The sequence below is a fragment of the Mustela erminea genome, chromosome 16, assembly GCF_009829155.1.
Source record: "Mustela erminea isolate mMusErm1 chromosome 16, mMusErm1.Pri, whole genome shotgun sequence".
Taxonomy (NCBI): domain Eukaryota; kingdom Metazoa; phylum Chordata; class Mammalia; order Carnivora; family Mustelidae; genus Mustela; species Mustela erminea.
Genome location: NC_045629.1, coordinates 42,261,415 through 42,277,031, shown reverse-complemented (window position 1 = coordinate 42,277,031; position 15,617 = coordinate 42,261,415). Strand labels below are relative to the sequence as shown.

General features: G+C 34.4%; 1 protein-coding gene and 1 long non-coding RNA gene across 13 annotated transcripts in view; one reads left to right on the top strand and one right to left on the bottom strand.

Moving 5' to 3' along the window:
- LOC116575114 overlaps positions 1-15,617 on the bottom strand; it is a 75,374-nt gene that overhangs the window by 38,824 nt on the left and 20,933 nt on the right. The gene's annotated exons all lie outside the window — the stretch shown is intronic.
- The window catches only part of TRIQK (triple QxxK/R motif containing), a 102,164-nt gene that overhangs the window by 80,391 nt on the left and 6,156 nt on the right, over positions 1-15,617 (top strand). For all 12 annotated transcript variants that reach the window (XM_032316245.1, XM_032316244.1, XM_032316238.1 and 9 more), the window contains one exon: positions 14,861-14,946. In XM_032316245.1, the coding sequence (XP_032172136.1) occupies positions 14,861-14,946 (86 nt within the window). The remainder of the gene's footprint in view (positions 1-14,860; positions 14,947-15,617) is intronic.

Genomic DNA, 15,617 nt, shown 5'->3' with positions numbered 1-15,617 from the left:
ACTTACAACCCTGATATCAAGAGTCATTTGCTCTACTGACTGAGCCAGCCAGGCATCCCACAGTAAATAATTTTTAATGAGTGAATGAATGAATAAATGAATGAGTTGTTTAGAAACCAGACTATAAAAATACTTATGACCATAAGGGAACATTTTCAGTTATGCTTAATTAGGTATAAAGTTAACTAGGAAAACTAATAGTCAGTGTTATGTTCTAATGTCACACTATTCTCAGAGGTTCTGGCAATTCTATCTACTAACCTTAAAAAATAATGACTCATGTAATTAAAATTTTGGATGCAGGTGAAAATAGTAAGCTGTTATATATATTTTTTCATATATTTTTCTTTTTTTTCCTGATGAACAGTAGTTAATATTTTTTTACTTGCTAGCCAAAATAACCTTACTTCAGAGATCTCACCATCTACTCATTAACCATATGCATATACTAATAATTTGAGAATCAGTGTTAATATTAGTTCAAAGAGCAATCTTATGACAAATTTTCCTATGTGAAAATGCAAGCTTTAATATTTCTTAATTATGAAATATACATTTTTCAGCATTAAATCTTGATTCATTTTGGGAAATAAAAAAGAAAGCTAGAATCCGTTATGGAATAAATACTAAGGGTCACACATCCTAACTGTATTTTTGCCTTATATGTAAGTTCATGTAAATCCAGGCATTCATATAAAAACAAATTTATTTTATTGTTCTAAGTGTATTATTTAGCTGTATCATTATTATATTTGGGGAGATCTTTTTCACTTTCTCTCTAAGAATGATCTAGAATTTTATATGCAAAAGGAGTTTTGTAATGAAAAATTCATAATGACATACTCTCTTTTTTTAAGAATTCAGGTTGATTTGAAGGAATTTCAACTCAATGTCATGATTTTTAGAAAAATATTTTGTTTGGATTGGTAATCTTTTTTTTTTTTTTTTAAAGATTTTATTTATTTATTTGACAGAGAGAGAAATCACAAGTAGTTGGAGAGGCAGGCAGAGAGAGGGAAGCAGGCTCCCTGCTGAGCAGAGAGCCCGATGTGGGACTCGATCCCAGGACCCTGAGATCATGACCTGAGCCGAAGGCAGCGGCTTACTTAACCCACTGAGCCACCCAGGCGCCCCAGTAATCTTAAAGATGCAATTATTTAAATGAGTTTTACTTATTAAGAACCATAAATAATGGATAATAGAATCTGTATTCATACTAGGCCATAAAAGCAGTTTCCCATATTATAGAATTTTCTACTAGAATATTAATTTTACAACTTTAAACATATAAAAATAGCATTTTGCTAGTATAAATATATCTCACAAGTTTAAATTATAATATGTAGTTATTTTAGAGAGAATTAAAGAGAATGTTATGACTGTTTTGATGATGGTCATTGAGATTGGGGATTAAGAATGGCATTTGTCATCATGTATCATCCTGAACATTACATGTATTTCTATATTTTGTTTTGGTTTCACAATATCAAAAAATTCTATTAACATGAATAGTTAAAAATAATAATGTAACTTTTTAATAGCACAGATCTAGCAACTTCAGGATACTATTCAATTTAAACTAGTCACAAAACTGGAGAGAAGAGTAGTAGGAAATTTTATTTCATGACTAAATCACAGATATTATTTAAGGATAAATTGTCATTTTATCATAAATCTAATGTTTCAGTAACAAGAGCATAATAATCCTTCTAACTATGCATGTGTCTTTCACATTTTATTGCAAAACTGTTAAGCTATAATAAGAACATACATCCAATACAGACAACAATGTCTTGCCTGGCATTTTTAAGGAAACCAAGCATGTGCTACAGCCCTTTACTCATTTTTTTTTTTAAGATTTTATTTATTTATTTGACAGTCAGAGATCATAAGTAGGCAAAGAGGCAGGCAGAGAGAGAGGGAGAAGCAGGCTTCCTGCTGAGCAGAGAGCTGATGCGGGTCTTGATCCCAGGATCCTGGAATCATGACCTGAGCTGAAGACAGAGGCTTAACCCACTGAGCCACCCAGGTTCCCCTCTATTCACTTTTATAAATCTTTCCTTGAAGACATTTAAAGGTTTGAATTAGTAGAAGTCCACTGTATATATCAACTTTCCAAACCTATGACATATGTCCAAGAAGTTCAAATATAAGCACAGAAAAGTCAAAAGATAGAAACTAGTGGAACCAGCTCAACAAAGCACTATACTACTTATTTCCATCAACTGGAATATGAAATTTATTGAAATGTGTATTTTGAAAATAATGTAGATTATGTTTAAAAATAGGGAATTGAACAAAATATTGATTTGAATTAGAACCTGAAGAGTTAAATGTACATTTTATAATTCTAGGACATTTTTTAAAACATACTAAAATATATCAAAATCATAATAACTTAAATCAAATACTAAGAAATGTTTAAACAATTCAAAAAATGACAGGAAAAGTGAAACAGGAACAAATCAAAGGGAGCAAAAGAAAACAATAATAAAATAATAGACCTAAATAAAAATGTATTAATAGTTTCATTAAGTGTTAATAGTCTAAACATACCAATTAAAAGACAATAGATTTTCAGGTTGAAATTTTATAAAATAACCCAAATATATGCTGTATAAAAGAAATAAACTTTAAATATAATGACATTAAAAGTAAAGGGATAGAGACATACTTCTTGAATAAAAAGGAAGGATCTCAAAATCTGCTCGTCTATAAAAGCAATAAGAAAAATGACCAAAAAAAGTCAAAATCAACTTTTTCAGAAATCTGGAAATTAACAGACCTCTTAACATCAGTCCAAGGAGTGTTTACTTGAGAAAAACTGAATTTCAATTAGAACATTAGACTTTTTTGGGTTTTAACTGGTCTTACTTCCATCTTTCTCTGCTCATCCTTGCAACTATAGTAGTTGTGAAAAGCATCATCCTGCAAATAATGGAGAAGGCAGAATGAGTTTGGAAATATGCCACACTCTATCCTCAGAGAATTGTCCCTATCTGACCTGTCTGGTAACTCCCTGACAAGCCTCATTTTCAAAACTTGTCCTTATTTGACTAGACTTAGACTTAGAGCTCACTCTGTGTGAAGGGCCCTCTCCCAGAATTTGACCCCAGCAGTGGCAAGTTTTTAACATCACAACCACTTGAAGTAGCATTACTAGTTGGGACTAGTAGGAGGTTCTCCTAAAAATATTAAAAAACTGGGCAATGAGATTTCCATAGGGTCTATAAAAATCTCGAACATAGATTTCTGGGAATCTAGAAAGTCACAAGCCTATGGAGAGCTATGCCATGTCCAATGAAGACCTGAAAAGGCTTTAAAATTTCTCACCTCTTGCTGACCTTGAAGAAGCTAGCAGGAAGTGAAGTCTAAGGCAGGACTATAAACTACTGTCAGAGTATGGAAAATATATACCAAATACACACACACACACACATACACGCATACATACACACACCTGCCCCACCACACTCAGCTCCTCAGCAAAGCTGGAAGATACTGGTTCAGAGCATTTAGGAAAATATTTGTCCAGTCTTTCGGTGAACATTAAGCTAAGTGGCTGCACATGACAAACATACAGAGTTTACAGAATTAGACCATAAAAGTCATTAAAAAACAAACAATAAAACCAACAAAAGAAAAACAAATAGTAGCAACAACATCATAGGGGAGATATGATTTGCAGGGTTGCCACATTACATTACTTGATATGTCCAGTTTTTACAAGAATTATAAAATGCATAAAGAATCAGCAAAGTGTGTTGTATACACAGAAAAAGAATAGTGAAACTTGTCTTTAAAAAAGGTAATATCTTGGACTTATTGAACAGAGACTTTAAGTCAGCCTTTTAAAATATGTTTAAAAACTAAAACCATGTTTAAAGAATTGAAATGAAGAATGATGCCTCATCAAATAAATCACCTTATTATATAAATGTAAATTATTTATATTTAAAAAAGCAAATAGAAATTCTGGAGTTGAAAAGTACAATAATTATAAAAATTTCACTAGAGGGACCTCACAGCAGATGTGAACTGACAGAAGAATCAGAGAACATGAAGAGGTTAATTGAGATTATACTTTTTGAGGAACATGAAGAAAAAAGAATAAATGAAGAATGACAAAAAATGAGCAGAGACACAAAGACCTATAGGATACCATCCATCATACCAACTATGTACAATGATAGTTCCAGAATAAGAGGAGGAAGAGAGTGGGTCAGAAAGGGTATTTGAAAAAAATCATATCTGAAAACTTCCCTAATTTGATGAAACACTTTGATTTTTTTAATCCAAGAACCTCAATAAATTTCAAGCAGGATAAACTCAAAGAGATACACACTGGTCTACATTATAGTCAAACTGTTGAAAGTCAAACATAAAAAATGATTGTTGAAAGCAGCAAGAGAAAAGTAATAGGTTACATATGATATGCTAAAAGCAATAGACAGTCAGCCAAGAGATCTATATCCAGCACAATTGTCCTTTAAAAAAGGAGAAATTGGGAGAAGTAGCAGGCTGAGACTACACCAGGTAGCAGGAGATCAGCTAGATAGCTTATCAAACCATTGCAAACACCTACAAATCCAACGGGAGATCAAAGAGAAAAACAGCAATTCTAAAAACAGAAAATCAACCACTTTCTGAAAGGTAGGACTGGCAGAGAAGTGAATCCAAAGCGAGGGAAGTTTTCCACGGGGGGAGGGGCTGGCTCCCGGCAAGCAGCAGAGCAATGGAGCACAAAATCAGGACTTTTAAAAGTCTGCTCCACTGAGGGACATCACTCCAGAGGCTAAACCAGATTGAAGCCCACGTGTGGCCAGCGTGGCCCTAGGTCCTGCAGGGTCACAGAAAGATTGGAGGTGTCTGAGTGTCGCAGAGCTCACAGGTATTAGACCAGCTACAGAGACAGAGACAGAGCTGAGGAGTGAGCTCTCAGCTTGGATACCTTGAACCAGTCGCAGGCTGGGTGAGCTTGGAGCGTGGCCAGAGGCCAGGGAGACGGGAGTGATTGGGCTCTTTTCTCTGAGGGTGCACTGCTGAGTGGGGCCCCAAGCTCTTGGCTCCTCCAGGTCAGAGACTGGGAGGCTGCCATTTGCATTCCCATCCTCCGGAAATCTACGGAAAGTGTTCAGGGGACAAAAAGTCCTGAAAGTGAACCCGAGCAGATTACTTAGCCTGGTCCCTGGTAAGGGTGATGCAATTCTGCCTGGGGCAAAGACACTTGAGAATCACTACAACAGGCCCATCCCCCAGAAGATCAACAAGAAATCCAGCCAAGACAAAGTTCACCTACCAAGAAGAGCAGCAGAATTCTAGTGGAGGAGAAAGCAAAGCACAGAACTCATGGCTTTCTCCCCATGATTCTTTAGTCTTGCAGTTAATTTAATTTTATTTTTAATTTTATTTTTAATTTTATTTTTTTTCTTCTGCTAAATTTTTTATAACTTTCCCCTTTTCTTTTTTAACGTTCTTTAACTAGTTTATCTGATATATATATATTTTTTTTTCTTTATTTTCTTTTTTCAAATTTTTTTTTTCCTGAACTTCTTTTTATCCCCTTTCTCCCTCCGACGATTTGAGGTCTCTTCTGATTTGGTTAAAGCACATTTTCCTGGGGTCTTTGCCAACCTTTCAGTATTTTTTTGCTCCTTCATATACTCTTATCTGGACAAAATGACAAGGTGGAAAAACTCACCACAAAAAAAAGAACAAGAGGCAGTACCGAAGGCTAGGGACCTAATCAATACAGACATTGGTATTATGTCAGATATAGAATTCAGAATGACGATTCTCAAGGTTCTAGCCAGGCTGATAAAAAGCATGAAAGATATTAGAGAAACCGTCTCGAGAGATAAAAGCCCTTTCTGGAAAAATAAAAGAACTAAAATCTAACCAAGTTGAAATCAAAAAAGCTATTAATGAGGTGCAATAAAAAATGGAGGCTCTTACTGCTAGGTTAATGAGGCGGAAGAAAGAATTAGTGATATAGAAGACCAAATGACAGAGAATAAAGAAGCTGAGCAAAGGAGGGACAAACAGCTACTGGACCACGAGGGGAGAATTCGAGAGATAAGTGACACCATAAAATGAAACATTAGAATAATTGGGATTCCAGAAGAAGAAGAAAGAGAGAGGGGAGCAGAAGGTATATTGGAGAGAATTATTGGAGAGAATTTCCCTAATATGGCAAAGGGAACAAGCATCAAAATCCAGGAGGTGCAGAGGACCCCCCCCCAAAATCAACTAGAATAGGTCCACACCCCGTCACCTAATAGTAAAATTTACAAGTCTTAGCGACAAAGAGAAAATCCTGAAAGCAGCCCGGGAAGAAAAGTCTGTAACATACAATGGTAAAAATATTAGATTGGCAGTGGACTTATCCACAGAGACCTGGCAGGCCAGAAAGAGCTGGCATGATATTTTCAGAGCACTAAACGAGGAAAAACATGCAGCCAAGAATACTATATCCAGCTAGGCTATCATTGAAAATAGAAGGAGAGATAAAATGCTTCCAGGACAAACAAAAACTGAAAGAATTTGCAAACACCAAACCAGCTCTACAGGCAATATTTAAAGGGATCCTCTAAGCAAAGAGAGAGCCTAAAAGTAGTAGATCAGAAAGGAACAGACAATATACAGTAACAGTCACCTTAGAGGCAATACAGTGGCACTAAATTCATATCTCTCAATAGTTAACCTGAATGTTAATGGGTTAAATGCCCCAATCAAAAGACACAGGGTATTAGAATGGATAAAAAAACAAAACCCATCAATATGTTGCCTACAAGAAACTCATTTTAAGCCTGAAGACACCTCCAGATTTAAAGTGAGGGGTGGAAAAGAATTTACCATGCTAATGGACATTAGAAGAAAGCTGGGGTAGCAATCCTTATATCATATAAATTAGATTTTAAGTCAAAGACTATAATAAGAGATGAAGAAGGACACTATACCATACTCAAAGGGTCTGTCCAACAAGAAGATCTAACAATTTTAAATATTTATGCTCCTAACACGGGAGCAGCCAACTATATAAACCAATTAATAACATAATCAAAGAAACACATTGACAATAATACAGTAATTGTAGGGGACTTTAACACTCCCTTCACTGAAATGGACAGATCATCCAAGGAAAAGATCAACAAGGAAATAAAGGCCTTAAATGACACACTGGACCAGATGGACATCACAGATATATTCAGAACATTTCATCCCAAAGCAACAGAATACTCATTCTTCTTTAGTGCACATGGAGCATTCTCCAGAATAGATCACATCCTGTGTCATAAATTAGGTCTCAACCAGTATCAAAAGATTGGGATCATTCCCTGCATATTTTCAGACCACAATGCTCTGAAGCTAGAACTCAATCACAAGAGGAAATTTGGAAAAAACCCAAGTACGTAGAGACTAAACAGCATCCTTCTAAAGAATGAATGGGTCCACCAGGAAATTAAAGAAGAATTGAAAAAATTCATGGAAACAAATGATAATGAAAACACAACGGTTCAAAATCTGTGGGAAAATCCTGAGAGGAAAACATATAGCGGTACAAGGCTTTCTCAAGAAACAAGAAAGTTCTCAAATACACAACCTAACCCTACACCTAAAGGAGCTGGAGAAAGAACAAGAAGGAAAGCCTAAACCCAGCAGGAGAAGAGAAATCAAAAAGATCAGAGCAGAAATCAATGAAATGGAAACAAAAAAAAAACCAGTAGAACAAATCAACAAAACTAGGAGCTGGTTCTCTGAAAGAGTTAATAAGATTGATAAACCCCTGGCCAGACTTATCAAAAAGAAAAGAGAAAAGAACCAAATAAATAAAATCATGAATGAAAGAGGAGAGATCACAACTAACACCAAAGAAATAACAATTATAAGAACATACTATGAGCAACTCTATGCCAACAAATTTGACAATCTGGATGAAATGGATGCATTCCCAGAGACATATAAACTACCACAACTGAACCAGGAAGAAATAGAAAACCTGAACAGACCCATAACCAGTAAGGAGATCTGAAACAGTCATCAAAAATCTCCAAACAAACAAAAGCCCAGGGCCAGATGGCTTCCTGGGGGAATTCTACCAAACATTTAAAGAAGAACTAATTCCCATTCTCCTGAAAAACATTCCAAAAAATAGAAATAATAGGAAAACTTCCAAACTCATTTATGAGATCAGGATGACCTTGATCCAAAAACAGACAAGGATCCCAGCAAAAAAGATAACTACAGACCAATATCCTTGATGAATACAGATGCAAAAATTCTAAAATACTGGCCAATAGGATCCAACAGTACATTTAAAAGGATTTATTCACCACGAACAAATGGGATTCTATTCCAGGGCTGCAAGGTTGTTTTCAACGTCCGCAAATCAATCAACGTGATACAATACATTAATAAAAGAAAGAACAAGAACCATATGATACTCTCATAGATGCTGAAAAAGCATTTGACAAAGTACAGCATCCCTTTCCTGATCAAACTCTTCAAAGGTGTAGGGATAGAGGGCACATATTACCAAAGCCATCTATGAAAAACCCACCACAATATCATTCTCCTTGGGGAAAAACTGAAAGCTTTTCTGCCAAGGTCAGGAACACGGCAGGGATGTCCGTTATCACCACTGCTATTCAACATAGTACTAGAAGTCCTAGCCTCAGCAATCAGACACAAAAAGAAATTAAAGGCATCCAAATCAGCAAAGAAGAATCAAACTATCACTCTTTGCAGATGATATGATCCTATATGTAGAAAACCAAAAAGCTCCACTCCAAAACTGTTAGAACTTGTACAGGAATTCAGTAAAGTGTCAGGATATAAAATCAATGCCACAGAAATCAGTTGTGTTTCTCTACACCAACAAGAAGACAGAAGAAAGAGAAATTAAGGAGTTAATCCCATTTACAATTACACCCCAAACCTTAAGATACCTAGGAATAAACCTAACCAAGAGGCCAAGAATCTAAACTCAGAAAACTATAAAGTACTCATGAGAGAAATTGAAGAAGACACAAAGAAATGGAAAAATGTTCCATATTCGGGATTGGCGAGAACAAATATGTGAAAATGTCTATGCTACCTAAAGCAATCTATACATTTAATGCAATCCCTATCAAAATCCCACCCATTTTTTTTCAAAGAAATGGAACAAATAATCCTAAAATTTACATGGAACCAGAAAAGACATTGAATAGCCAAAGGAATATTGAAAAAGAAAGCCAAAGTTGGTGGCATCATAATTCCGGACTTCAAGCTCTATTACAAAGCTGTCATCATCAAGACAGCATGGTACTGGCACAAAAACAGACACATAGATCAGTGGAACAGAACAGAAAGCCCAGAAATAGACCCTCAACTCTATGGTCAACTAATCTTCGACAAAGCAGGAAAGAATGTCCAGTGGAAAAAAGACAGCCTTTTCAATAAATGGTGTTGGGAAAATTGGACGGCCACATGCAGAAAAATGAAATTGGACCATTTCCTTACACCACACATGAAAATAGACTCAAAATGGATGAAGGACCTCAATGTGAGAAAGGAATCCATCAAAATCCTTGAGGAGAACACAGGCAGCAACCTCTTCGACCTCAGCCGCAGTAATGTCTTCCTAGGAACATCGCCAAAGGCAAGAGAAGCAAGGGCAAAAATGAACTATTGGGATTTCATCAAGATCAAAAGCTTTTGCACAGCAAAGGAAACAGTTAACAAAACCAAAAGACAACTTACAGAATGGGAGAAGATATTTGCAAACAACATATCAAATAAAGGGCTAGTGTCCAAAATCTATAAAGAACTTAGCAAATTCGACACCCAAAGAACAAATAATCCAATCAAGAAATGGGCAGAGGACATGAACAGACATTTCTGCAAAGAAGACATCCAGATAGCCAACAGACACATGAAAAAGTGCATCACTCGGCATCAGGGAAATACAAATCAAAACCACAATGAGATATCACCCAGTCAGAATGGCTAAAGTTAACAAGTCAGGAAATGACAGATGCTGGCGAGGATGCGGAGAAAGGGGAACCCTCCTACACTGTTGGTGGGAATGCGAGCTAGTGCAACCACTCTGGAAAACAGCATGGAGGTTCCTCAAAATGTTGAAAATAGAACTACCTTATGACCCAGCAATTGCACTACTGGGTATTTACCCTAAAGATACAAACGTAGTGATCTGAAGGGGCACGTGCACCCGAATGTTTATAGCAGCAATGTCTACAATAGCCAAACTATGGAAAGAACCTAGATGTCCATCAACAGATGAATGGATAAGGAAGAAGTGGTATATATATACAATGGAGTACTATGCAGCCATCAAAAGAAATGAAATCTTGCCTATTGCGACGATGTGGATGGAACTAGAGGGTATCATGCTTAGTGAAATAAGTCAATTGGAGAAAGACAACTATCATATGATCTCCCTGATATGAAGAAGTGGAGATGCAATGTCGGGGGTTGGGGGGTAGGAGAAGAATAAATGAAACAAGATGGGATCGGGAGGGAGACAAACTGTAAGTGACTCTTAATCTCACAAAACAAACTGAGGTTGCTGGGGGTAGAGGGGGCGGGAGATGGGCTGGGGTTATGGACATTGGGGAGGGTATGTGCTATGGTGAGTGCTGTGAAATGTGTAAACCTGGTGATTCACAGACCTGTACCCTGGGGATAAAAATACGTTATACGTTTATAAAAAACAAAAAACTTAAAAAAGATGAAAAAAAAACCCAAAATTTAAAAAAAAGGAGAAATTAACATGTTTTCAGATAAACAAAACCAGGTAATTTGTAATAGCACACCTGCCCCACAAGAAAACAAGGAAGTCCTTGAAGTTGGAATGAAAACACACAAGACAATAACTCAAATCCATATAAAGAAAAAATAAACAACAACAACAAAGACTCAAAAAATTAACACTTGTAAAGGTAATTGCATAGATAAATATAAGTCTACATATATGTTTTGTGTCTAACTTTTTTCCTCTTCATGCTAATGTATGAGGTGCTGCTAAAGAGTACTTAGATGGCATTTTGGACCTATTAAATAGTACATTTATGAAGAATGTAGAAATGAAGAAATATTTCAAATCAATAACCTAACTTTCTGTCTAGACAAGTTAGAATATGAAAAGAGCAAACTAAACCCAAAGCTGAAGGAAAGGAAATAATAACGTTTAAAGTGGAAAATACATAGAGAAGAGAAAAATAATAAAAAAAAATAACAAAACCAATAGTTTATTTAGAAAGATCAACACAATTGAAAAACTTAGTTACACTGTTAAAAACAAAATAAAACAAAGATATCATTAATGAAACAGGGCACCTTACTGTTGACCCTATGTATATAAAATGGATTATAAAGTAATAATATAAACAATTGTATGTTAAAAATTAGATAATGTAGAAGAAACTAATACATGTCTGATGCAAAACTACCAGAACTCTGATCCATTGCTGGTGGGAATATGAAACGATATAGCCACTCTGAAAAATGGTTTGGCAGTTTCTTGCAAAGTTAAATATATACTTACCATATGACTCAGCAGTCCTACTCTAATAAATTGAAAACTTGTGTTCATATAAAAATCCATACACCTGTGTTTATAGGTAGCTCTTGTAGTACTTGCAAAGTACTAGAAATAACCCAAATGTACTTCAGTGAGTGAATGGATAAACAGACTCTGATACCTTCATACAATGGAATACTGATCAGCAATAGAGAAGAATGAATTGGTGAGTCATACAACTTGGGTGAAACTTAAAGGCCTTATGCTGATTCAGAGAAGCCATTGTCACATTACTGCCATATTACTGAAAAGACACAGCTATAGCAATGGACGGTAGCTCACTGGTTGCCAGGAATTATGGATGGGGAGGAGGCATGGATATAAAAGGATAGCATGGGGAGTTTTTGAGATAGAACTATTCTGTACCCTGATTATGGCAGTAGTTACATGAATCGATACAAGAACATTAAAACTCATAGAACTGTATACCAAAAGAAAAAAAAAGTCAATTTCATTGTGATAATTTAAGAATACAATATTAAAAAATTAGTATTAGAGGATTATATTGGAAAGAGAAAGCATAAATCACTCAATCAGGAAGCTTAGGGAAGGAGAAAAAAAGTTTTTGTTACTTAAACTATGCCATAGGAAATGAAAATACAGAAATATGATGAATGGTGTCATTAAACAGAGAAACTAAATAATTGGGGCCCCAGATTAGTTTCATAGGCTTAAGTTCTCCAGGTTTTTTCTCATATAAAAGGTAATGAGTAATTGTCAAACAGCTACTTTGGTTATTGCATTATCGATATAACCAAAATCGGACCCAACTACATCTAGAAAGCCATCTACATATAAAATCTAGATTATTATATATGTATTTATATACATATATGTGTATTTGTATATGTATATATACATATATAATATATATAAATGTACATATATATATATGTATGTGGTTTTCTAAGTTAAGTACTCAGAATGTCGCGGCTTCTGTATTTAACATTTTTACAATTGTGTAGGCATAGGTATCCTTCTTGAAGCCATACAAAATTTAAATGTTGAAAACCCCTTTGATATAGTAGAAATATCTAGTTTTAGTTGTAAAGAACTTAACAGATGCCCCTATAAACGTTTTCACTCAGTAGACTGAAACCTCGTTTTTCAGTATATACTTTTGGATATCATAGTTAGCAAGCAGAATGCTAAACTACTGACAGATGCACTATTTGGAGAAGTACCAGGTGTAAATAATTTTTTAAAACCATCTATTTGTTATAAATACAGTTTCAAATGTTCATATCAACTTTAATATGAATCTAGAGGTATTATTCTCTGAGATACTGAAGTTGAATTGAAATGGAACACATTATTTAACTAATAAGTTACATGGCAAGTGAAGTAGAGTGATAAATTCTCACTTTAACCTTGACTCTTTGAAGTATATTTGAATCTGTTTTATGACAGACACATCATCCAGAATAGTGCATATGTGTATGTAAAACATTTGGGTTAAGACGATCCTTTTTTCATTTATTTTCCCCCTTGCACCCAGAGATTATTATAGGGCATATATAAGATGAAACAAGAAATGACTTTTTGGCCTCAGATCTATAATCTTCAATTTCTCTTTAGATTCTCCTTAGAAATTTGCTTTGTAACCCTGAGTGAGGCATTTGATGTGTCACCATTTTCATTGTTCTGACCTGTTTATATCTCAGCAGGAATAATGACATGAATAGTTTGACTGTTGAGATGTGAAATCAGAATGAACACTTGTCAAGGCTTTTGCAGCAAAATTAAATGTTGCTAATTTAAACTGGGTCAGAGTAATATTTTTCTGTAGTTTATTCATTCCATAATTTAAATTTAGATCATTTGATGTACATTTTTACAATTGGTTCATTTCTGGATCATTAAACCTTATCATCAAATAATATTTATTATGCTTCCACATGTTCATAGATCCAGAATGACTGCTATGTGATAGCAGTTAAGGAAATAGCATACACTGACTCTTTAAAAAAAAAAAGCAACAACAACAACAAAAAATCACATAGCTCTTCAGCCAAACAAGCACTTTTATGTGTCTAATGAACACAAATAGAGCATCTCTTCATTACTCCCATCCATTTGACTCATTTCTCCCTGCCATTTCTAACTCTAAAAATCTATATGGAATTTTAAAGGCACTTTGAATCATTAGCAAAGAATTATTTTATTGCACATTAACTTTTTATGATACACTACAGTGTAGATCAACTGCGTTCAGATTTATTTCAGTGCAAGGAAGATGTGGAAATTAAAGTTAGAAGTTGTATTATTTACATAAAGGAGATATAGGGATAAGTCTGGAAAGGAGCCAATCATAAAGGAAAGGGAATAAGATAGAAACAAGGCAAACTATAAGAATATAAGAGAGATTACGTGGATTTATGCTAACTCCCCCACAGAGAGATGTATTGTATTTGAGACCTATTGACCCAGTTCTTAGTTAAAAGTTCTTTTGGTTAACAAAAGAATATATTATTCTAGTCAATGTTTTTATTATTCTTGTTTTGTTTTTGTTTTTGTATTGTTTAAATCTATTTTCTTCACAGGTTATGTAATTCATTAGTTATATACAGACTCAGGTTTGTTATTCATTAGTTGTCAAATGGTACACAAAAAAGGAAATTTGTTGATGTTAACTAACTTAGTTTTCTTCATCTTTGGCTGTGAAAGGTGGTAGAGAAGACTGGAACTAATATTTAAATATAGCTTTCCTACATCTTTTATTTGGCTGTATTTATTCTGTCCTCTATTAAGAGCAAACAAAGTTAAATATGTATTTTTCTAATGAATTCAGTGACTGAAAGCTTTTACAGATCTTTTTTAGTTTCTTATACAAAACTTGAGGATATTCCTCAAATTGATTATTTTGTTATTTTATATATCCCTAATAAAATAAATTTATAATGAGCTCTTATTCTTCATGTAGGAAGATGAAGTTAACTTACCTATTAATGGGATCTTAGGTATACTCACTTCACAATTTGTTTCTAAATGTTTCCAAAAGGTTTACTTCCTTTACTCTGAATATTCTCTAAAATAACTTATTAGCTTTTTACTGCACACCAAATTGAAGATGTCTGTTACATCTTCCTGCAAAAAATTAAGAGAGGAGAAGTTGACCTTAGGGTGATAACGTTTATGGTTTCCAAAACTGGGAGCTCCTTTGCAACTCTGTGTCCCAGGCTTACTGTATTTAAACATTCCTTGACATTTCAGTTGGCTGTTAAACTTGAATTATATATTAAGCGTAGCTCATTGCCTGAAATTATCTCTTTCTAGGTAAACAAGATTATAAAAAAACCAAACCTATTTTACGAGCAACCAAATTAAAAGCAGAAGCAAAGAAAACAGCAATAGGGATAAAGGTACCTGTATTTGGTAACTTTAAAATTTGATATATGCATGCCATTTCATTTTCTAAAACTGGATTGCATAAATGTTGAATGCTAAATGTTTTATGACATTTCAAAGTCAAAGTCAATGCCAGAATTGAAGGTTCTTATAAAGAATTTACTTAATGGGAAGCATCATTCTGATCCTGAGATTTTACCAGGTCTTAAAATAAAACACAATGTCACATAAGAAAACCAGTTATACTTAAAGTTGCAACTTATTTTTTCCTCTAGCTACTGTATATATTGCTCAAACATTTCAGTGATTTATGTGGCCCAAATAAAAAAACTTCTTTTATTTTCAATAAATTTAATTTTATGGTTATTGAAATTTTAGTTATAATTACATATACTTAGATCATTAATATATATACTTTTATTCTGTTTTATTATTGTTGTCAGTACTCTCTATGATGAAATTCTAGTGATGTCCCCAAACTTGTTCTTTTAGAAAACCAGTGTTTTAACTGCTTAAGAGGGATAAGCGCAATCTGAGAATGATGTTAGCAGATAATAATCCAATATGCTAGCACAATGAAGTTCAAAAAAATTACATTTATATTACTACTCATGTGAATTTTTTTGCCAAGTATTTAGAGGTGACTCAAACTATAAATAAAAAAATTAACTTGATGGTTCTACTG